This window comes from Balaenoptera acutorostrata, chromosome 1 (assembly GCF_949987535.1).
Source record: "Balaenoptera acutorostrata chromosome 1, mBalAcu1.1, whole genome shotgun sequence".
Lineage (NCBI taxonomy): Eukaryota > Metazoa > Chordata > Mammalia > Artiodactyla > Balaenopteridae > Balaenoptera > Balaenoptera acutorostrata.
In genome coordinates this window covers 131,904,684-131,927,649 of record NC_080064.1, presented here as the reverse complement: position 1 = coordinate 131,927,649, position 22,966 = coordinate 131,904,684, and the positions used below count along the sequence as shown (strand labels likewise).

Sequence of the window (22,966 nt, the reverse complement as noted above, 5' to 3'; positions counted from 1 at the left end):
AGGACAAGCCCCACAGATGAGGCCTGTAGGGACATTACAAGAAAAAGTCCAGTTGGTTAATAACTCTACATTACATGACCTGTACTTTCAACATTGTATATATAACCCAAGGCACTGTTTCAGGTTTTAGGTTTAGGAGATGTGAGAATACAAGGCAGTCTCTACCCTTAAAGAGTTCATCCTCGAGTGAGAAATAGGTAAACAGACAATAGCTAACTAACGCTTATTCAGACCTTACTGGCAAGTCCCAGACATTCTTCTAAGGACTTTTTACATATGAATTAATTTAAACCTCACAACAACCCCAAAGGGTGAACAATATTATGATGCAATTTTACTAATGCTGAGAGTGGAGGCACAGAGAGCTTAAGCAACTTGCCCAAGGCCATACAGTAAGTAGCAGAGCCCCACGGGGAAGTCAGGTCATCTGACTCTGGGCTCAGCTGTCAAGCATGATACTATGCTGCCCCCCCCAGAACAGGAGGTGTTACGATGCCTTCAATGGGGCATCAGCCTAGACTGAGCCAGGGAAGTCATCCTGGAGGAGGTGATTTTTTTTTTTTCAAAGAATGACATTAGAAAGATGATTAGGAATTTGAAAAGGGAAGCCCTAAGAGGGTTTCAAGAAGGGGGAAGAGCACGTGCCCCGAATGCATTAGAGAGTGGGGCTTCAACCCATTCACTGAGGTTTGGCTGGAGAGAAGCTTCCTGAGGGCTCAACCTCGGTTCATAGATTTTGTATGTACCTAACACAATGCTTTTCAGATAATACGTTCTCCATAATTGCATATTTGAGCAGGGGACCCAAGGAAAAGTATGGAATGCATAGGTAGTTCTGAATCAATGATTATGTCAATAATGCCTTGCCCCCTCCCCTGCCCCAAAGGAATCTATTTGGTAAATCAAAACTACAAATTCAGAAAAAAAAAAACGGTCTGCTAGGAGGCACAGGGCCTAGTTTGCCTTGTCAGCAAATATCTCTGGAATAGTTTGCTATTGTGGTTTCTTCATCTTATACTTGTTCCCCTGCTGTTATGTGTTGAAAAGTGCTTAGCAACTACCTTAGGAGAAGGAAGACCAGGAGCTTGAAGTCCATGCACAACGCTCACAAAGTTTAAGAACATTTGTTAATAATTGATCAAATATAATTAGGTATTTGTGACCACTAACCTGTAACTAATGATTACAACTGATGTGTGTTTAGAGAGTCACTCTTACACAACTTCTGAGTGTGGGAGAGAGGAGAATGAAGAGGGGTGACCTGCAGAACTGCACTTCGTGCTACTCATCCCGTGATTCCTGTATGGGCTCTGGGAGGACCCAGCACTCTGAGATGGAATGGCTGCTGAGGCTTATCACTGGGGTTATAACTTAACTAAGAGGGAGAAATACTTCTTCGTCTGGGGGACGCACCTGCTTCTGAGGAAGCAGGTTCTTCCAAGCAATTCTCAGATGGTGGATAATAGCTTCCAAAAGGTCATGATTCATAACAGTAGTAGCTATTGTTTATAGAGTGCTTACTGTGTGCTTTGTACTATGCTAAGTATTTTACATGGATAATCTCATTTCATCCTCATCACTACTCTGAGATGGGAACTTATATTTCCACTTTGCTGAGGCTTAGAGAGGTTATGTTCATCCAAGATTAAGCAACTAGCACAGGGTCTGGATCCAGAGCTTTGTGCATAACCATTATGCTAAATGCTACTTGTCCAGGGCCATTGCCTGCAGGGAACTGTAGCAGACCAGAACTTCCTGGAAAGCTTACATCGTATCCACTCACCAAGATACCTCACTCTGGAAACACAGAGGAAATTGGGATTATCTGTCCTGCTGTCCCCCATAACAGATTCTTCTAAAGTCTGGTCGTAAACCAAGACCCCCTCAGGGGGAGTCTCTAAAATCTATGTGTGTGGGTTTCTTCCTTCTCCAATATCTGGGTTTTAGGGCAAAAGAAAGGGGCACCTCAATATTTCTACTACAATTATTCCTCCCCCACCTCCCTGAGGTCATTAAAGTATGTAGAAATGTCTGCTCTCAAGATGATCCAAAACTATGTTGCTACTCTAGTTTATGTTTAGCCAGTCTCTTTCCTTGGGACCACTTCTGCCAGTCTGGACACTTCATGCTGCCACAAAGATCATCACCTCTCAGCTCTTGATTGCTCTTTTGCAGCAGTGTTCTTTAGTTATAGTCGCAGTGGAACTGAAGGTAGTTAGGAGTAAAGGATTAGCCACCTCAAACCTGACGAGACACTGAATTCCAAAAGCATCTCTTATTTGACACTTGTGACAACATTTCCTCATAGAAACATTGTTATAAGAGGCAGTTATATATTCCTTTAGTACTATGTGATTATGTATTTAGCCCATAGACTAGCAGCAAACCTGAAGCTGACCCACCATTTACAATATTGCTTCTTTGTAAAATTATGTACTGAATTCTCCCTCGGTCCCTAACACATTTGGAAAATAGAATAGTTTGTTAATTTGAGATTGTGTTTTAAGATTTATATTTCATTTTTTATTGTCTAAGGTTTGCAAACTTTCTTCTTCACATCTTCGTTTCTTAAAAGTTCTTTTAATTCCTCAAAGAAGTTTCAAAACTTCATACTCAATTGCCTTTAGGGCCACTTAGGAGTAACGGAAGAAGAGTAGCTTCACTACATTTTAGTAATCCTCACTTGACTTCAAAAGATGGAGATCTGCCAGTTGTGAGTTTATTATAAAGAATGTGCCATTGGATCAAAAGCATTTCCAAAGGGGAATTTCTAAAACTCCTTTGTGTGGGTAGCCCTGCTTTAAGAGGTGGATGGATTATTACTGTGATGACTATTTTGAAGGGTGACAATATTTCTTTGTATGTATAATTTCTGGTCTATTTCTTAAAAAAAATTCTGTCAAGTTTCTTTGTATTCTCACTTCCTTTAAGTTATTGAATTACAGGTCACTCCTGATTCAAATGACCTGTAATTTAATGACCAAATTCGAAGCCTATTTTTTTTCATGACCAATCTGATAGTTTTGAGCCTTATGTGATCACTGAGCTTGAATCAGACAGGCATGATAAAACTTAAATGATAAGATCAGCATTTATATTAATAAGTAAATAATAAAATCTGACGCCTCTATAGTGTTTTATAACCTTCAAAGTTATTTTGTACATATTATTTCTGAGGGTAAACATAAAGTTGTCTATAGTCACGAGGAAGTATTTCCAATTACAAATCAGTAACTTCTAGAAGAACCCAGAAGAGTAGGCATGGTTTCAGGTAGAAATGACTCACCAGGAAATGACTCCAAAGGTAAATGGGGATTCAGGAAGTGTCCAGTGCAAACCATGACAGCATCAAAGATAGCTCTGTCCAGCTTCCCCTCTGTCTCTGTGACAACATCCCACTGACCAGTTTCGGAGAAGTCAGGACGCTTTGTTACACTGCACACTGTGGTCTGAAAGCAAAAGACAAACACTCGCTTTCCATCAGTCATCTTGGGACCTCATGCAATGACCGCATGGTAACCATGTCTGTTATTTCAAGTGGGCCAAGTCAGTCCCACGATAGGAGGTCTGTTAACACTGGCTTATCTTTTCCCTAGAGAAGTTAAATAATTTGTGCAAAGTCTCCAAAGTGGTCATATAGATTAGGACCCAGAACATCTGAATGCCTTCACTGCAAGGAAGAAACATTCAGTTTTTATTCCTGGTGAGAAGGAGATGAATTAAAATACCGAATGTTGAAAAAATTTAGGAAAATGAGTTTTGACCCATTATATCATCTGTGGTTCAGACTTCTAGTCATTTCTTCCCAATGGGTTTCATGAACAAAATCCATTTTTCCTTTCCTCTCAAAAACATTCTAAATTTTATCCTGAATGAGAGTCTGGATTCAGAGGAAGAACCAGGAAATTCAGTATTTTAGTGACTTATTTGAGTAAAACATGACCAGCAGGGTTATTATCTGCCTTATTCACATAGAGAGAAAGTCAGGAAGAAGTTTACTTAAGCATCCCATTTCCATCAGATTGGTGAATGAGCCAGCCCCTACTCATTAACCTTCCATAACCCAAGGTACCTTACTCTAAACTGAATGTATTTCAGAAGGTCAAAGTGCTCAGCAAACTCTTGGAGGTAGTCCCAAAATTTTTCTTGCTTCATGAAATTGGGATAATCTTCTTGGAAGGGGAAGTCGCTGTAACATGACATTTCTTTGCAGACGTTTGTCACTAATGACTTGTAGACCCTGGTTATCCCATCTTTAGAAGTTTCCTGTGGTGAAAGCACAGTTAGCTTGATGGGGTGGTGGGGGGGATAGGAGGAAGAGAAAGAGACCATCAGCAGTTAGCGTTCCACTTGTAATTCCAAAGAGTTCCTGGAAAAGTTAGCATTGGGTCCCCATGCTATAGTTATCAGAAATCATTGGTGGGGTTGGAATTGTTAAATACGATATCTTTCTCAAACTACAAAGAAGCTAACAACATTTAATAGGGCTCTCCAAGAATGACACTGCCCTGAAATAATTCCATGAACACGGGCCCATGGTCTATCTTGCTTCTCTTCTCCTTCTTCCCTTGCCATGATTATTCCCTCCACTCATGCTCTGCACCTCTTCCTCTTGCCTTTGTTTAAGGAACTCCTCACTAATTTTTCTGTTTATTGTCTATGTATATTTTCAACCTCTCTCTTTTTATTGGCTCCTTCCCATCCACACTTAAAATACTGAAGACTCAAATTTTCAAAACAAAACAAAACAAAACTCCCTTTCAACCTGTATCCCCTTCCAGCCTTGTCTCTCTCTGTCTTATCTCAGTCGTCATGAAAGAATCATCACATACTGGCAGCCTCTGTTTTCTCCTGGACTCCTCAACTCGTTTTCTTGTCTCGATCTCTGTTACTCAAAAACAAAACAACAAAACAAAAAGATCTATATTAAAGGCACCAGTGAACTTCTCGTGGCCAAAGTTTTCTTCTTCAAGTCTCTTTCTTCACCATCATGTTCTCTAAGAAGCCTTCCATGACCCAACAGATCTTCACAAGGTAGCTATTGTGCCCTGCCCCAGCACACTGTACTTTGAGCACAGAACCAATCACACTACATTGTAGTGATCTGTTTACTGTTTCTGTTCCCCACCAGACAATAAGGAGGGCTGGGTCCTTGTCTATCTTGTTTCCCATATGTCCTGGTAGAGGGACAACACGAGTACTTGTTGAATGAATGAAAATGAATACTACAATTGCATTTTTGAAAAAAAAATAGTATTTGTATGACTGGAAAAAATTACATCAAAATTTTGATAGTGCTGACTCATGAGTATTGATATTATATTTAATTTGTATTTTTCTTTTGTTTAACTCAGTACTGTTTTCTAAAATTAATCTATATCACTTTACCATAGGAGAAGGAAACCAAACCAACCATGGGGTCAAACAGCAGAAGGTACACAAACCAGACCTAATATTTTCTTCCACATTGACATTTGGTGGCTTGAAGAGGCCCACAGTACACCAGAAAAAAATTATTTTTCCCCAGTATGCTATAATCCTAGGGTTGTGATCATTTACATGCCTTTGCTTATTCTGTTTTCTTCACCATCCATCAAAGACTGGCAAATGCTGCCTCCTCCAAGAAGGCTTCCCTCATTCATACCAGTTTGAAGTACCCTCCCCAGCCTTGAGCTCCCACTAAAGGCTGCTCTTCTCTCCCCAACCAAAGCATTTAGTACTTGGGCCTCCCGTCTTCTGACACCTTATACCCTACCACTGGGCAGGTCCCTTTATTCCCTCTGAAGACCCTGCTATTCCCAGTAACCAGGACCAATTTTGGCCAGAGGCAGGGCGTATTTAGTCATTTCCAGCCCCGCTTCCTGATGCTCAAGTCACTTAATAGCTGGCCTAGCCTTGAGCATACCCCATTAGGCTGCATATTACACTCCTAAGAAGGGTGGATTAGTGCCTGTGTTCTTCTTCTTCTGATAATGTGAAAAATACCCCTTAGACCTTTCAAGGTCTGGATTCTTGCCTCACCCTTGCCAATTCTTTTCCCAAAGACCTGAACAATGCCTGGGGGCTGGGGCTCCACTCCTTGATGCCAACTTCTGTCCTTCCTAAAGTGTCATCTGCTCCATATTCACCAATGCCATTCAGCTTACCCAATGTGACACTCTGCTACTTTGTCTTACAATGTCCCTGCTCCAGAAATCATCGTAACTTCCAATACTATGTTTGTGTATTAGACTTAACTCTGTCTTCCTCTCTCCTCCAACTGTCTCTTGTCCCTACCCTGCCAATTGTCCAAGTTCATCGCCTATCAGACTGCATCCTGCCTGGGGTCAGCACAACACCATAACAAACTTGTGCTACTGCAGTGAGCTGCTCCCGTAATGATCACCAAGGTAGGCTAAAGCAACCATGCCTGGGCAGGGACAAAGCAAACGGCCAGATTATGATTGGTGGAAGTGGGAGGGTATGAACTACGCACAGTAAACTTCCACAGTCCCCCGATGTCATTACTTCTTTCAAAGCAGGTAGGCTCCAGGTCCTCATCCAAGCAGCATTTGATGGAGGACAGGCCACTCACACCAGCTCCAATCACTGCAACTCGCTTGGCCATGGTGTGTTCTGTATGAGATAGGTTGAGCAGACCTTCTTTATATGACAAGGCTAGAAGGGAGCCCTTGTCATAGAAGTCAACTTTTACAGTGATCCTTTCATCTTTGAGCTGAGGCAGAATCACATTTTGTTTAAAGATGAGGGCTCTGAAATCACACTGGTTTGGTTTGAATCCTGGCTTCCTTTATTTACAGTATGACCTTAGGCTAGTTGTTTATCCTCTGTGTGCCTCAGTTTTCTCATCAGCACAATGGGAGTGGAAATAATAATACCTATTTAAAATATTTGTTGTGAAATTAAATGACTGAGATATGTTGGAAGGGTTATAGAAGTGTGTCTGCTACATAGTAAGTGCTCAATTAAATTTTGCTCTTATTATTAGCTAGTGTAGCCAGGACCTTGATCCCCTTAAGACTTTAGATCCTCTCAGTATTAAAAGGACTCTTTGCTAACACCTAGTCCCTCTGAAATGCTAGGAATTGCAACAAGCAAAAGTGTTAGTTTTTATTCAAAGCGTCTAAAGTTCTAAAGAATAGCTAGTCATGGGCCATGTCCTGCCAGCAAAAAAGATATTACATGCATTTAGGGGAGGTTCTTTGCACAGAGAAAGGTTGACTCACCATAATACAGAACTGTGGTCATATGGTCATATGGAAATGGGGATGCCATGTTGTCAGGAAAGATTGGAGGAAGTGTGAATGTGTCGTGGGGATTTATAACCAGTTTTTCTTGATTTTATGTTTTGGGCTTCTGCAAACATCAGCATAGCTTTTGCTTTGATCAGATGGGCTAACCACCGAGTTGATTTCAGTAAATCAGGTTTATGTCACATGGAAGACTTTGAAGTGTCAGGAGTCCTCACTCTCAAGTGCTGCCTTTCCCTCAACCCTCGTGGCCAGTCTGAGAAACACACAAAGAGTAGTTGAGACCTCAAAGTATTTGCTTTATAAAATATACTTAACTGATTTGACTTTGCCTATGAAGACATGGTACTTTTTGAGGAGAGATCTTGCCATATAACTCTTATGTGACTTTTGTAGTGTCATGACACTTACCATAGTGGTGTTTGCCTTGAGGAACCTAGGGAGAACATATTTATTGAGCCCTGATTACCAGTAAATGGGAAAACATATAGCATCATCACTGAACACGACTTAAGGCCACTCTGCTAATAAGAGGTTGAGTCTGGAGAGACTTTGGGTATCTGAGTATGAGCCTGGATGTGCACATCTCATTGGTCTGAGAGCCTGAAGTGTCCTGTGATTCCTGCTACTAAGCCTCTTCCCTCACCTGAGCTCAGGTTTGCTGCCACACCTTCTGGTTGGGCTTGGGGGATTCTGACCTTTTGGTTTTGTAGTTTGCCTCCTAGCCAGATCAGAACCCCCAGGCACAAAACCAAAGTGAAGTTACTGACTTTACAGAGGGCAGAAGAAGACTGCTGAGCCCTTGGACCCTTCGGACTCACCTGGCTCCAGAGGAGGATCTAGGCAGGGACTTGCAACAAGGATCAGAGGGATTTCTCAGGGCTGCCTGTTTCCAAATCTTACCTGCCACCCTACCCTTTGTAAGGTTGAGACCTTCACGCCTGGCTTCATTATTTATAGCAAAATTTACACTTTTCCCCCTGAGACTTTTTGTTTATTTAGGAGTCTCTTTTGATTTGGAAGAGTTGGGCAGGCTGCAATAAGAATGGACTTTGGAGGCAGCAGAACTGGCTTTGAACTCTGTCTCTGCAACTGACTAGGCATGTGACCCCAAACAATCCACTTACACACCTTAAGGTTTACTGTTTGCAAATAAGAAAAATAGCCATATTGAAGGATTGTTTGGGTCTTAAACAGTGATAATAATTACACAAAACTGCCTAGCACCAAATATTTACTCAGCATTCATTTCCCACCTCCCTAACTGACTCCCTCCTTTCCTCTCTTCTTCCTGGAAAAGACAGCTCATGCAGATAAAATTTATCAACAAGTTTGGAAACATATAGGCAAACATACCTATGACTTCCTTTGGATTGAGTAAAAGGTTTAGATGGCTTTTAATCAGAAATAAATGGCCTCCACCAATAAGAACACTTAAACTTCCAGGGCACTAGGTAGAAGTCTGGAATTGGCAGGTCTCTCTGTGCTGTGTTTTTGCAATAATAATATGAAAGAAATAGTTGTTAACTGATCTGGTTAAAATGCAAAATGTGCTGCAGTGAATAGACTGGCAGCAAATTAATTCACTCAACAGCTGCACCCTGTGTACCTCTAAGGGCAGGTACTGAGCCAAGCGTGGGGACCCCCAAAATGATTAAGAGCCAGTGACTTAAATAATAGTAATAAATATAGACCCAGTGACTGTCCACAGGAAGATGCCACTATATGGAGAGAGGCTGACACACATGATATCATGTGGTACGTCCTGTAACAGCAGTGTGCTCTGGGTACAAATGCTTGCAGACACTCTTGGGCTGCTTAGCTATGCCTGGAGACCTAGTTAGAGACACATAGTAGGCTGTATTTTTCCTGGGCAAAAACACCTTGTCCTTTACAGACTGACTTAGAGACTGTCTAAGTGCCAAATAATTGGTGTCCAAAATAGATGTGAATTGAAAGGCAGGAGAGAATACTGCAGGCTTGAAGGGGCGGGAGGACATAAGGTGTGTTAAGCTCTTTGTAAACTGTAAAGTGGGCTATAAACATAAGGTCCATTGTAGGTCAAAGGTTGCTGACATTTAATTCCTTAATCAAAAGAAGCCCTAAACTACTGAACTGGACTTCTGAACAACATGAAAACCCCATCCCATTCCTGACAGGCCAGAAAATGCAGGAATCATTTTTGAGATATGGAGAGACTTGGATGATTAGCAAATTATGTAGCTGATTATGATTTATATGAGTTTGGACTTGGATCTATTTATATTTCTTATTATCACTCTACCAGTGCTCTTCCTCTGCTACGGTATTTCCTAACATAACACTTGTGGAGTATTTTGTGTTTCCCAGTGCCTCACAATTCCATCTCATCCAAAAGATGAAATCAGAAGTGAGCCTGGAATCACAGACAGTCCCATGATTCTGTTATTCTCACCCACACCTTCCTTCAGGGTGGTTTTCCCCTACAACATAACTTTATTTCCTTAGCACGTTCCTTTGCTTCCTGGTTTTCTCTAATTCTGCTGCTTTAACCCTAATCAAGAGGCTCTCGAAGGAGAAGATCACATTCATTTTCAAGGAGTGTACTCACCAAGGAAAGTATTCATCCTCTGTGAAAGCAGCTTCTGGAAACATTTCCCCACAAAAAAAAAAAAAAAAAAAAAAAAAATCCAGGACACTTACCTTGTTGGCATAGAGCAGATATTTTGACAAATTATTTCTCACAGCCCAAAGCCAAAGATAGTGTTTGTCTTTAAAAATAAAAAATTCCAAACACAAACTCTTTGTTCTAAAAGAAAAATAAAAAATAAACTAATGCTGACTTTAATCAAAGTGCTCTCGGTTTAAAACAAAAACCGTCCGTTTTTCCTGTCATGCTAGTGACAGCAGAAAGTATACTCACCGAGGAAGAAAAAGTTGTGTAGCGCACCAGCTTGATACTTCCGTATTCTCGAAGGAGGGCTAAATGACGAGTTAGGATAAAGCCTTCGGATTCGAAGGCCACAAGCGACTTCTGCCCCTTTCTCCACCCTCCTAAACGTCACAGTTCCGACGGAGCCCTAAACTTAAAGGGGAGCACGTGGTAAGCGACTGCTCTTCTCATTGTAGCCTTTAGAGGGCGCCAAGTCATTCCAAACCACAATCCCCAGTGAAACAGACGTTCTACTTACTAAATTCTGACTCTTGAATTAGTCCCTTGAACCATCATAGGAACTGTCCATAGGAGAAAGTCAATTAGGTGACTATCACGTCATCAAGTTCTCCCAAGTCCAGAGTTCCCTAACCCCAGAAGTGTGATTTCAAAATTCAGAACTTTTAAGGAATTTAAGCTGTTTCATCCTTTCGGAAAGGGTTAGCAGAGGGAGCTGGTAAACCTGTTTGAAAAAGTGTAAAATTGGTTTTAGGTATTAGCCTAGGGCTAATATCTAAGAAGAGGAATAATTACAGAAGCAAGCACTGGGAATAATAATAATAGGCAACATCTTTTTTTTTTTTTTTCTTCTCCATTGAGTGCTTGGAAACAAGTATAAAATACCATCTTAAGCTCATGGAACAGTTTCTAGACCAGGGGAGCAAATGCAGATGTCCACAGGGGTCAGGAAGGTAACCCAAATGAGGGAAGAGGGCCGGGATAAGATCTGACTGGAAAGCACATCCCCCATCTATTAGGTTCAGCTAAATGGTGTAATTTGAGAGCATAAGCCCCAAATTGCAAGGTTTTAGGTTCCTTTCAGTAGAAACTGCAAATTCAGATTTTTATATAAAATCTTCTATTGGCAACAAATTAATTTTTCTTTTGAAAAATATTAAGCCCACAGAAAAGTTGAAAGAACAATTGTATTAATGCACAATAATGTATCCTTCACCCATTTCATCAACTAGCAACCACTTGACACATTGAAATTTTCTTCCCCTCTCTCTCTCTCTTTCTCCACACGTACACACACACACACACACACACACACACCTGTACACACACATCTGAAAGTAGTCTTCAAACATCAGGATGCCATCAGGATATTTCAGCACATATTTCACAAGAGTAAGGGCATTCTCCCTTTCCATACTAAGAAAGTCAGTATAAATTCAATAACGTCATCCAACATACAGTCCACTTTCAAATTTCTCCAATTGTCCCCAAAATGTTCTTATCTAGTGGCGTACTGGAGCTGGCTTGCAGAGTGAGAATATGCATCTCTTCCAAGTTCAGTGATAGCTTGGCATTACACACAGTAATGCTCTACACAATACCTTGACATTGTTCATGGTGGGGGTATTTACATCATGGAAACTGGCAAACACTACAAATCTGGGATCTTCCCACACCCCCAGCCATTTTTTAAACATTTATCCATATACCACTCATTTTAGGTTCAGTGGCTTTATTGAGGTATAATTGATATACAAAAAATCTGCATATATTTAATATATATAATCTAATGAGCTTGGACATATTCATACATCTGTGAAACCATCACCCCTCAAGGTGATCAACACATTCATTACCTCCAAAAGTTTCCTCATGCCCCTTTGTTTTTGGTAAGAATACTTGACATGAGATATACCCTCTTAATAAATTTTTAAAATGCACAATATATTGTTAACTACTGGCGCTACGTTGAACAGAAGATCTCTAGAATTTATTCATCTTGCATAACTGAAACTTTATATCCATTGAACAAGGACTCTCCATTTCCCTCTCCCCCCAGTCTCTGGCAACCACCATTCTACTGTCTGCTTCTATGAGTTTAACAATTTTGAATACCTCATATAAATAGAATAATACAGATTTGTATTTTTGTGACTGGCTTATTTCACTTACAGTAATGTCTCCAGGTTCATCAATGTTGTCACCTATGGCAGGATTTCCTTTTTTTTAAGGCTGAATATTTCATTGTATGTATATACCACATTTTCTTTATTCATTCATCATGGACATTTAGGTTGTTTCCATATCTTGGCTATTGTCAACAATGCTGCGATGAACCTGGTAGTGCAAATATCTTCTTGAGATCCTGATTCAATTCTTTTGTACAAATACCCAGAAGTAGGATTGCTGGATCATATGGTGGTTCTAGTTTTAATTTAAAAAAAAAATTTATTTGCAGTATAGTTGATTTACAATGTTGTGTTAGTTTCAGGTGTACAGCAAAGTGAATCAGTTATACATATACATATATCCACTCTTTTTTTTTTAAGTTTCTTTCCCCATATAGGCCATTACAGGGTATTGAGTAGAGTTCCCTGTGCTATATACAGCAGGTTCTTATTATATATATAGTAGTGTGTATATGTCAGTCCCAACCTCCCAATTTATCACTCCCCCCCCCAATCCCCTGGTAACCATAAGTTTGTTTTCTACATCTGTGACTCTATTTCTGTTTTGTAAATAAGTTCATTTGTACCCTTTTTTTAGATTCCACGTATAAGCGATATCATATTAGTTTTAATTTTTTGAAGAACCTCCATACTATTTTCCACAGCAGCTGTACTATTTTACATTCCCACCAACAAAGTAGAAGGGTTCTAATTTCTTCATATCCTCTCTAATACTTATCTTTTATTTTGCTTTTGATAATAGCCATCTTAACAGGTGTGAGGTGATATCTCATTGTGGTCTTGATTCACATTTCCTTGATAATTAGTGAAATTGAGTACTTTTTAATATACCTGTCGGCCATTTGTATGTCTTCTTTAGAGAAATATCCATTCAAGTTCTTTGCCCATTTTTAAATTGGGTTATTTGTTTTTTGCTATTGAGTTGTAGGAGTCCCTTATGTATTTTGGTTGTTAACCCCTTATCAGATGTATGGTTTGCAAACATTTTCCCTTTCTGTAGGTTGCCTTTTCATTCTGTTGTTTCCTTTACTGTGCAGAAGCCTTTTAGTTTGATGAAATCCCACTTGTCTATTTTTGTTTATGTTGCCTGTGCCTTTGGTGTCATATTCAAGAAATCATTGCTAAGAACAATGTCAAGGAACCTCCATACTGTTCTCCATAGTGGCTGTATCAATTTACATTCCCACCAACAGTGCAAGAGGGTTCCCTTTTCTCCACACCCTCTCCAGCATTTATTGTTTGTAGATTTTTTGATGATGACCATTCTGACTGGTGTGAGGTGATATCTCATTGTAGTTTTGATTTGCATTTCTCTAATGATTAATGATGTTGAGCATCCTTTCATGTGTTTGTTGGCAATCTGTATATCTTCTTTGGAGAAATGTCTATTTAGGTCTTCTGCCCATTTTTGGATTGGGTTGTTTGTTTTTTTGATATTGAGCTGCATGAGCTGCTTAAAAAACTAAAACTAGGATTACCATATGACGCAGCAATCCCACTACTGGGCATATACCCTGAGAAAACCATAATTCAAAAAGAGTCATGTACCACAGTGTTCATTGCAGCTCTATTTACAATAACCAGGACATGGAAACAACCTAAGTGTCCCTTGACAGATGAATGGATAAAGAAGATGTGGCACATATATGCAATGGAATATTACTCAGCCATAAAAAGAAACGAAATTGAGTTATTTGTAGTGAGGTGGATGAACCTAGAGTCTGTCATACAGAGTGAAGTAAGTCAGAAAGAGAAAAACAAATACCTTATGCTAACGCAAATATATGGAATCTAAAAAAAAAAAAAAAAAAGGTTCTGAAGAACCTAGGGGCAGGACAGGAATAAAGACACAGACATAGAGAATGGACTTGAGGACACGGGGAGGGGGAAAGGTAAGGTGGGATGAAGTGAGAGAGTGGCATGGACATATATACACTACCAAATGTAAAATAGATAGCTTGTGGGAAGCAGCCGCATAGCACAGGGAAATCAGCTCGGTGCTTTGTGACCACCTAGAGGGGTGGGATAGGGAGTATGGGAGGGAGATGCAAGAGGGAGGAGATATGGGGATATATGGATATGTACAGGTGATTCACTTTGTTATAAAGCAGAAACCAGCGCACCATTGTAAAGCAATTATACTCTAATGAAGATGTTAAAAAAAATTAAGCTGATTTGAAGGAAACTACTTCGAGTTGCATTCTCCTAACACGGCATTTTTAACATTATTTTCTTCCCTAATTTAACAAGATTAGCATTAAAAGCAGGTGAAAAAAAAAAAAAAGAACAATGCCAAAAAATTTTTCCCATATGTTATTTCTTGGGAGTTTTATAGTTGCAGTTCTTAAATTTAAGACTTTAATACATTTTGAGTTGATTTTTTGGCATGTTATAAGAGAAGGGTCCAGTTTTATTACTTTGCATGTGGATATCTGATTTTCCCAACACCATTTGTTGATGAGACTCCCTTTACCCTCTTGTGTGATCTTGACAGCTTTGTCAAATATCAACTGACTGTATATGTATGGGTTTATTTCTGGGCTGTCTATTCTGTTACATTGGTCTCTATGTCTGTCTTTATGCCATTACCATACTGTTCTAATCACCATAGCTCTGTTTATTAGTTCTAACATTTTATTTTTTGTGGAGTCTTTAAGGTTTTCTATATGTAAATCATGTCATTTGCAAACAGATAATTTTACTTCTTCCCTTCTGATTTTAATACTTTCATTTTTTTTTTGTTGCCTAATTGCTCTGGCTAGAACTTTCAGTACTATATTGAATATAAGTAGCAAGAGTGAACATTCTTGTCTTGTTCCTCATCTTAGAGGAAAAACTTTCAGTTTTTCACAACTGAGTATGATGTTAGCTGTGGGCTTGCCATATATAACCTTTATTATGTTGAAGTAAATTCCTCCTACATCTAGTTTGTTGAGAGTTTTAATCATGAAACTGTGTTGAATTTTGTCAAATGATTTTTCTGCATCTATTGAGATGGTCATGTGATTTTTATCCTTTATTTTGTTAGTGTGGTGTATCACATTAATTGATTTGCATACATTGAACCACACGCCACTCTTTATGGTTATATTTCTCCTGATTAAAGAGCCAATCGAGGGACTTCCCTGGTGGTGCAGTGGTTAAGACTCTGTGCTTCCAATGCAGGGGGCCTGAGTTCGATCCCTGGTCAGGGAATTAGATCCCACATGAATGCTGCAACTAAAAGTTCGCATGCCGCAACTAAGGAGCTGGTGGACCACAACTAAGGAGCCCACGTGTCACAACTAAGGAGCTCACATGCTGCAACTAAGGAGCTGGTGAACCACAACTAAGGAGCCCGCAAGCCTAGGAGCCCGCCTGCTGCAACTAAGACCCAGCGCAACTAACTAACTAACTAACTAAATAAACATTAAAAAAATAGCCAATCAAAGTTTATAAATTGCATCTAGCTGTTAGGTCTCTTTAGTTTGTCCTATTCTGTGATAGTTTTCCAGCCTCCAAAGGGTCCAGTTTAAGAATGATCAACATTATTGAGTTTGCTACTGCTGGAACTAGTGTCCCGAAATAGTCTTTTAATTAGGTTTCTTACTTGCATTTGCTCCCTTATAATCCATTCTCCAGAACTATCTCTCTAAATCATAAATCAGATCATGTTACTCTGATGTATAAAAGTGTTTGCTGAAAGAGATGTGTGGTTTGGGAGGGTTTTTAAAAAACAGGAATAGTAAGGCATTTTTATGTACTGTGGAGAATGACCCAGTAGAAAGGGAAAACTCAACAATTTGGGAGAGAAGTGTGGAAATCTGTCAAAGTTATCTGCTAATTGCTACTATTTTCTCATCTGAGAGAGAGGTGAGAAGGAAATGGTAGAGGTTTGTAGAGAGAAGGGATGATATAGAATAGTCATCTTGGAGATGAGATTGGGGCGTGAAGGAATTAGAAAAATCTAGCAGGATTTGGGGGGCAGTAGGGTAAGCATGAGTTGAAGAGTGATCAGTTAGGGTGCTGAGCGTTTTTCCTCTACCTAAGGTTAAATGCTCAGGTGGAGTTTGAAGTAGGTGGAGAGTTGGATTTTGGCCAGAGTTGGAGTCCTGCCTTCCAAGTGTGAATGCATGGAGGTGAGAGTGTATGCAAATGTGATGTTATAAGATCATGAACTCTAAGCTGGGTAATGAGGGAGATGAGAAATAAAGGAAGGTGGGACAGTGAAAGATGATAGAGTGTTTGGATTGCAAGTCCCAGGAGTTTGAAGAGAATATTGCATTGGAAGAGTTATCTGGAAGAATATGATGATGTTGGTGGAGAGTAGGATGTTTGTAATTCAGATTGTGGAGAATTACACTTGTTGAGAATAACACAGTCAAGACCTGCACTGTCTAATGCAATGGCCACTAGCCATATGTAGCTTTTTAAAATTAGATTTAAATTACTTAATGTTAAATAAAGTTAAAAATTCATTTCTTCTTTGGCACTAGCCACATTTCAAGTGCTTAACAGCCACACGTGGCTAGTGGCTACCACATTGGAGACTGAAGATCGGATGTTTCCATGATGGCAGAAGGTTCTGTGGGGCAGCAATGGTCTAGCATATGAACATAGTAGTAGGTGGATGAGACAGGTGGAAGATAAGATCATTAGAGAGAGCGGGCTAAGGAACTGAGAGGACATGGCATGGAAGGATTGTATAGTTGATTTTGAAATCACTGAGAATTGGGCTTCCCTGGTGGCGCAGTGGTTAAGAATCCGCCTGCCAATGCAGGGGACACAGGTTCGAGCCCTGGTCCAGGAAGATCCCACATGCTGCGGAGCAACTAAGCCCATGCGCCACCACTACTGAGAGCCTGTGAGCCACAACTACTGAAGCCTGTGTACCTAGATCCTGTGCTCCACAACAAGAGAAGCCACTACAATGAGAAGCCGGCACACGGCAACAAAGAGTAGCCCCCACTCGCCGCAACTAGAGAAAGCCTCTGTGCAGCAACGAAGACCCAATGCAGCCAAAAATAAATAAATAAAATTTAAAAATGAATAAAATCTATCTTTAAAAAAAAAAAAAGAAACCACTGAGAATTATGACAGGAGTAATGGGGAAGAGAGAGAAATTGATTTAGAGGTCGATTCATGCCTTCTCCATGCAGCTCTGAGCCTCTCAGAGACAGCTGACCCCACCCCCAGCTCCATGTGTGGGTCTTTTGGTCAAAGGAGAATCCCAACCCCCTAGCACATGATTGCCTTAGAAGCAGGCTTTGATTCAAATTATGTATGAGGACTTGAGACACGAGGGGAGATTCACTGGAGATTTTAAGATATTTCTATTAGCGTAAAAGGGAAGCTGATGTGACAGAGACCCCTAAATACAGTGGAACAAATAAGACAAAATTTTATTTCTCTGTCATGCAACAATTTGACCACTCTAAGCTGGTAAGGAAGCTTTCTTGCTTGGGTCACTCAGAGAACCTTTTTCCTTCTATCTTGTTACTCTGTTATCTCTGAGGACTTTGTCCTTTGCATGGTTGAAGCTGGGTTGCTGCCATGAACACAATACAGCTTGCAGAAATGAGGAAGTGAGGAAATCCAGAGTAAGCAATTTCCTTTTAAGTAAATGAAGGAGGAATTACACATATTATTTCCATTCACATTTCGTTTGCAAGAAAGTGATCACGTGGCCACACCAGCTGCAAGAAAGACTGGGAAAGGTTGTCCCTAGCTAGGTGGCCATGTGACCAGGAAGAAGGGGTAAACAGACTTTTTAAATACAAGTTGCTGTCTGCCATAATCTGCTTCTGGAAGAATTCTGGAAGTGATTCTCTCTTTTTCTACCGGTTGTAGCCTAGAATTGCAGCAACTATTCTCTTTGCAAGCTGAGGATGATGTTGGTCCCAGCAGAAGGGCAAATCCAAGGGAACTGTGGAGAAATGGCACTGAAGCCACTGGATTAGGCAACCCCGAAGCCCATCTTACCACTGGACTCCCAATTATAGGAGCCACAATGTTTCCTTGTTATGCCAGTTAGTTGAGTTTCTGTTTCTTAAAGTTAGGATGTTTCACAAATTATTTAACCATTCCACTACTAACGCTATTTCCCTTCGTTGTTGTTGTAAGCAGTGCAGTAAACAACTTTGTACACATAACTATCTCTGTAGGATAGAGTCTAAGATGTATCACTGCTGTGCCAGAGGATGTGTGCATTTAACATTTTGGTGAACACCACCGAATTGCCCCAATCTGCGTTTAGTAACATTTTCCTTCTACAATCACCACCCTCCTTCTCTAATGTTCTGGAATGTCTCCCTCTGACTCCTTTTATGTCTTGATTTTGTAGAATAGCGTGTTGGTGACATGTGTTCTCCTCTGCTGACGTTGAGGCTTAGTTTCTTTCTCCATCCACATGTTGCCCTAGCTCCTTCTCTGTTTACTAACCTGGCCATAACTAATCACAGTCACACTCTTTATAAAGGCTGCCGGCACTTCCATGAAAACAGATGTCAGAAGTAAAAAAGTTGCATAGTTAAATAGTATAACTTTTACTCTGTAGGAAAATGTGCTCAATAGTCTTATCCTATTGATACAAACTAATTGTCTCATTATATTTTTCCTTTTGGCTTAGAGTTTTTAGGTCTATTTTAAAATCACTAATCAAGTTTTTCTTAAGAGAACAAACTAAGTGTAGACTTAAAAAAAAATCAAAATGTTCTGAAGTTAGAGACTGAAAATAATAATGTATCTTATCAAGGACAGGACAACTGTAAAGGGTGTTGTTTTTCTCGGTTGTCTACAGCTTACATGTGAAACTTTCTAAATTGGGAAGCGGTGATTGGGAGTGGGCCCTAGGACTGGGAGAATATAGAAGCTCTTAAGCTTATCTCCTCTTACAATGACCACTGCAGGGAATGGGAAGACCCTCACAGTATTCTGTGGGGGAAGATGGAGAAGTGAGGGGAGATGGGGCCAGGGGAACAAGTGGAACAGGAATCAGTGACCTAGACAGGAAATGAAATGGGCCTGAACTAGCCAGTGAGGAAGGAGGGAGGGTAAGAGACAGACAAGTCTGTGAGATTTAATAATAGTTACCTTTAGGTGAGTATTTACTGTACACTAAGTACTGGGCTAAATGCTTTACATGCAGTTCCCCGTGATCCCTTCTCTGAACTAGAGACACACTTGATCGAATTGTTGACTGTTAGATGTGGGGTGTGAGGGTCAGAGCGTCAAGGTGACTTCTTTTGTGTTTCAGTGGAAAACTGTGGATGAATAGTATTGTTATTCCTTGAGAGAGGTATTAAAAGATAATTTTCAAAGGAGGCAAAATCATGCCTCTTATACAAATATAAAGTGAACACAGTTTAAAGATTTTATTTTACTTGCTGTTAAAGAGGGAATTGGTAAGATGTTACCACTAGTTCAAAAGATGCTCACATTTACAGATCAGGAATATTAAAATGAACATGCAAATGAAGGCAAAACTAATGTTTTCCACAGTGGGGAATGCCACTTAAACCTCTGTTGGATATAATTTACATGTCTATAGACAAGAATTATTTTGCATTGCCATTACTTGTCTATAATTTACAGTTTGAAAATAGCTCTCAGAATCAAAATAAGATAACCCCGAAAGGAATGCTCTCAACAATGCTTATTTATTTATTTATTTGACTATGAAAGAAGAAAACAAATATTTATTAAGTACCATTTATTTTTAAACTGTGCAATTTTACATAACTACTTATTGAAACACATTTTTTCCCTGCAGAGGATAAGGAGGATGACATCAGGGACTGAGTAAGGGAGCTTTTGGGGAAGATAATGAGGTTAACTTTGTACATATTGCATTTGAGAAGCTCATGGCATATTCTGTTTGAAATGCCCATTGAGGCGCTAGGTCTGTGGCTCAGAAAAAATAAGGCAAGCAATAAAATGCACATCCTGCTTAGGTAATAATAGTAATAATAGCTGTCAGTTATTAAATACTTACTAGGAATTATGCTAAGTACTTTATGTGGATTACACTATTTAATCCTTATAACACCCTACGAGATAGGATGTGTTATAACTTCTACGCAATAGAAAAGAAAACTGTAGCTTTGGAAAAGTACATAACTTGCTGAAGTTCACACAGCTAGTAAGTGGCAGAACTTCTGCACTGGTTTCAGTTCTCTATGCAACCCCCCCAGTGGGGCATGTTGAAAGATCCGGAGTGTTGGACTGTAAAAAAAGTTAGGCCCAGGGCTTCCCTGGTGGCGCAGTGGTTGAGAATCTGCCTGCTAATGCAGGGGACACGGGTTCGAGCCCTGGTCTGGGAAGATCCCACATGCCACGGAGCAGCTGGGCCCGTGAGCCACAATTGCTGAGCCTGCGCGTCTGGAGCCTGTGCCCCGCGACGGGAGGGGCCGCGATAGAGAAAGGCCCGCGCACCGCGATGAAGAGCGGTCCCCGCACCGCGATGAAGAGTGGCCCCCGCTTGCCGCAACTGGAGAAAGCCCTCGCACGAACCGAAGACCCAACACAGCCAAAAATAAATAAATAAATAAATAAAATCAAGTAAAACTTTAAAAAAAAAAAAAAAAAAAAAAAAAAAAAAGTTAGGCCCAGTAGGTGGTACTATTTGTATACACTAAAAAGAATTTCTGAAAATGTAAAATTACTCTTAAGTTGAAATGCCTTAGAAGTCCTTCGGATTTAAAGGATGAGCAAGAGGCCGAAGTGTGTAATATGTTTTCTCTTTTGCCAGGTTTCTGGGACCTAACTAAATTCATTTATCTTTATGAATGGGACAAAACTGTTTCCCAGTATGATTTATGGAATAATTCCAAGGTGAGGAATGAGAGCCCCTTTTTTCTATTGAATCTGTTCTACACTATGGCCACAGAGTACATCTAGAATAGTCATGGTCAGAGAAGAGGGAGGGATAAACACGGAAAAAGATGCATGTGGAGATTCAGAAACTAGTGGTCTACATGATGGAAGAGAGCTTCAAAATCCCAGACAAAGCAGGAAAGATGTGTGTGGATAGAGAGGCACGTCCATACACACTCATAGGCAGAGTGAGAAAGGGAGACACACGGATGCTTTCATGGAGCAATATCCTTGTAATATGACTTTCATGATATCACTATTAAGACTTCTGAAGTCATTTATTTGAACATTGGAAACCACAGGCTTAAATGGTGAAGTTAAGAGCCCTGGATGTATGTTCTGCAGATCTATGTCCTGACTCGGCCACTTATGAGCTCTTTTACCTTGGACTAATCAATTGATATTTCCTTGCCTGTTTCTTATTTGTTAAATTTGTAGTACAGCCTTCCCCATGAAGACGGAGCTTGCTATAGCAAGAAACTCAGCTACCATCACTAGCATTTGGCAGAGATTTAAAGGCAGGCAGGGGAGTTTTTTTTAAGAGTGAAAAAAGGGGAATGATTCAGATATACTCTTATTGGAGGTTGTTGGCATGGGGAAGGTGGAGGCGGGCTAACGAGAAGCAAGTCATCACATGTGACTGGTTTGGGGAGTATATTTGATTTTCTTTGTTGGTCCTTGATTGGAGTGGGGGCAACAGTTAGAGAAGCTGGCACTCATTGACCAAGTCCTGGTCCTGAGTGTTCTAATCTGATTGCTGCTGAGGTTACGGGTCAGAGTTCTATTGTTGTAGATGGTTTGGCCATTGTCTGTTTGTATACTTAGTCTCTTGGCACAATATATTCAGTACTTGAGATTAGGTTCAGGATCCAGCTTGAGTCCTCGTGGTTTGCCCCTGTGGCTGCCTGGGTAGTTTACCTTGCCATGTTTCACCCTGGGCACTGAACCTCCCCAGCCAGGTTCATGAGGACCGCTGAAGTGTCAGCTCTGCTTCACAGGAGAGAAAAGCATTTCAAGAAGTCATTCAGATTATATTCAGTGGAGCAGTTTTTCCTTATGAGTTCCTATGTTAAGTGTTCTCCCAGTTCCAATGTGTGTGTGGGCTTTCCCCCTGCACTGTCGAGCAGTTCTTGGAGACCAGCTGGGTGTCCTACAGTTGAACTCAATTCTGATACTATCTACCCAGAGATGGCATCAGATTCCACAAGTTAAGGGCTCAGTCCTACAAGACTGCCTTCCCTCTCAATTCAGTTGTCAACTGTGAGCCCAGGTTGTCACCTGTGCTTCTGAGAACCAGCTATAGATCAGAAGTTCCAATGATCCCCCTCCTTGGGTTCAATTAATTTGCTAAAATAATCAGTAGCTTTGTGAACTAATTTGGCTCACAGAACTCAGAGAAGCATTTTATTTACTAGATTACTAGTTTATTATAAAAGGATGATATAACTCAGGAATAGCCAGATGGAAGAGATGCACAGGGCAAGGTAGATGGGAAGGGAGTGGAGTTTCCATGTCCTTTCCAAGGGCACCATTCTTCCTGAGCCTTTATGTGTTCACCAACTCGGAAGCTCTCTGAACCCCATCCTTTCCAGTTTTTACAGAAGTTTCATTACATAGACATGATTGATTAAATCATTGGCCATTGGTGATTGAGTCAACCTCCAGCCCGCCTCTCCCCTCCCCAGAGATCAAAGGGGTGGGAAGGTTCCAATCTTCAAATCACATGGATTGTTCTTCTGGTGATCAGCCCCCATTCTTAGGTGTTTTCCAAAAGTCTCCTCATTAACAAAAGACACCTTTATATTCTCATCACTTAGGAGATTTCAAGGGTTTTAAGAGCTCTGTGCTGGAAACGAGGAGGAAGATCAATATATATTGTTATTATAAATCACAATATCACAAATGTTAAGAAGTGAAATAGGTCACGGGGAAAGTTAAAAAATGGAACAGAACAGAGGAGCTTGAAGAGCAGACCTGAGTGGAGGAGTCGTTACCTGCATCTCTACTTACCTACAGAGCTCACT

General features: G+C 40.4%; 1 protein-coding gene across 1 annotated transcript in view; it reads right to left on the bottom strand.

Annotated features, from left to right (window-relative positions):
• Window positions 1–9,817, bottom strand: part of FMO4 (flavin containing dimethylaniline monoxygenase 4) — a 34,004-nt gene extending 24,187 nt beyond the window's left edge. Inside the window, 4 exon segments of the mRNA XM_007165302.3 lie at window positions 3,287–3,449; window positions 4,078–4,266; window positions 6,476–6,615; window positions 7,227–9,817. Of these exon segments, the coding sequence (XP_007165364.2) occupies window positions 3,287–3,449; window positions 4,078–4,266; window positions 6,476–6,615; window positions 7,227–7,275 (541 nt within the window). The 5' untranslated portion in view covers window positions 7,276–9,817.
• Between the last annotated feature and the right edge of the window lie 13,149 nt (window positions 9,818–22,966).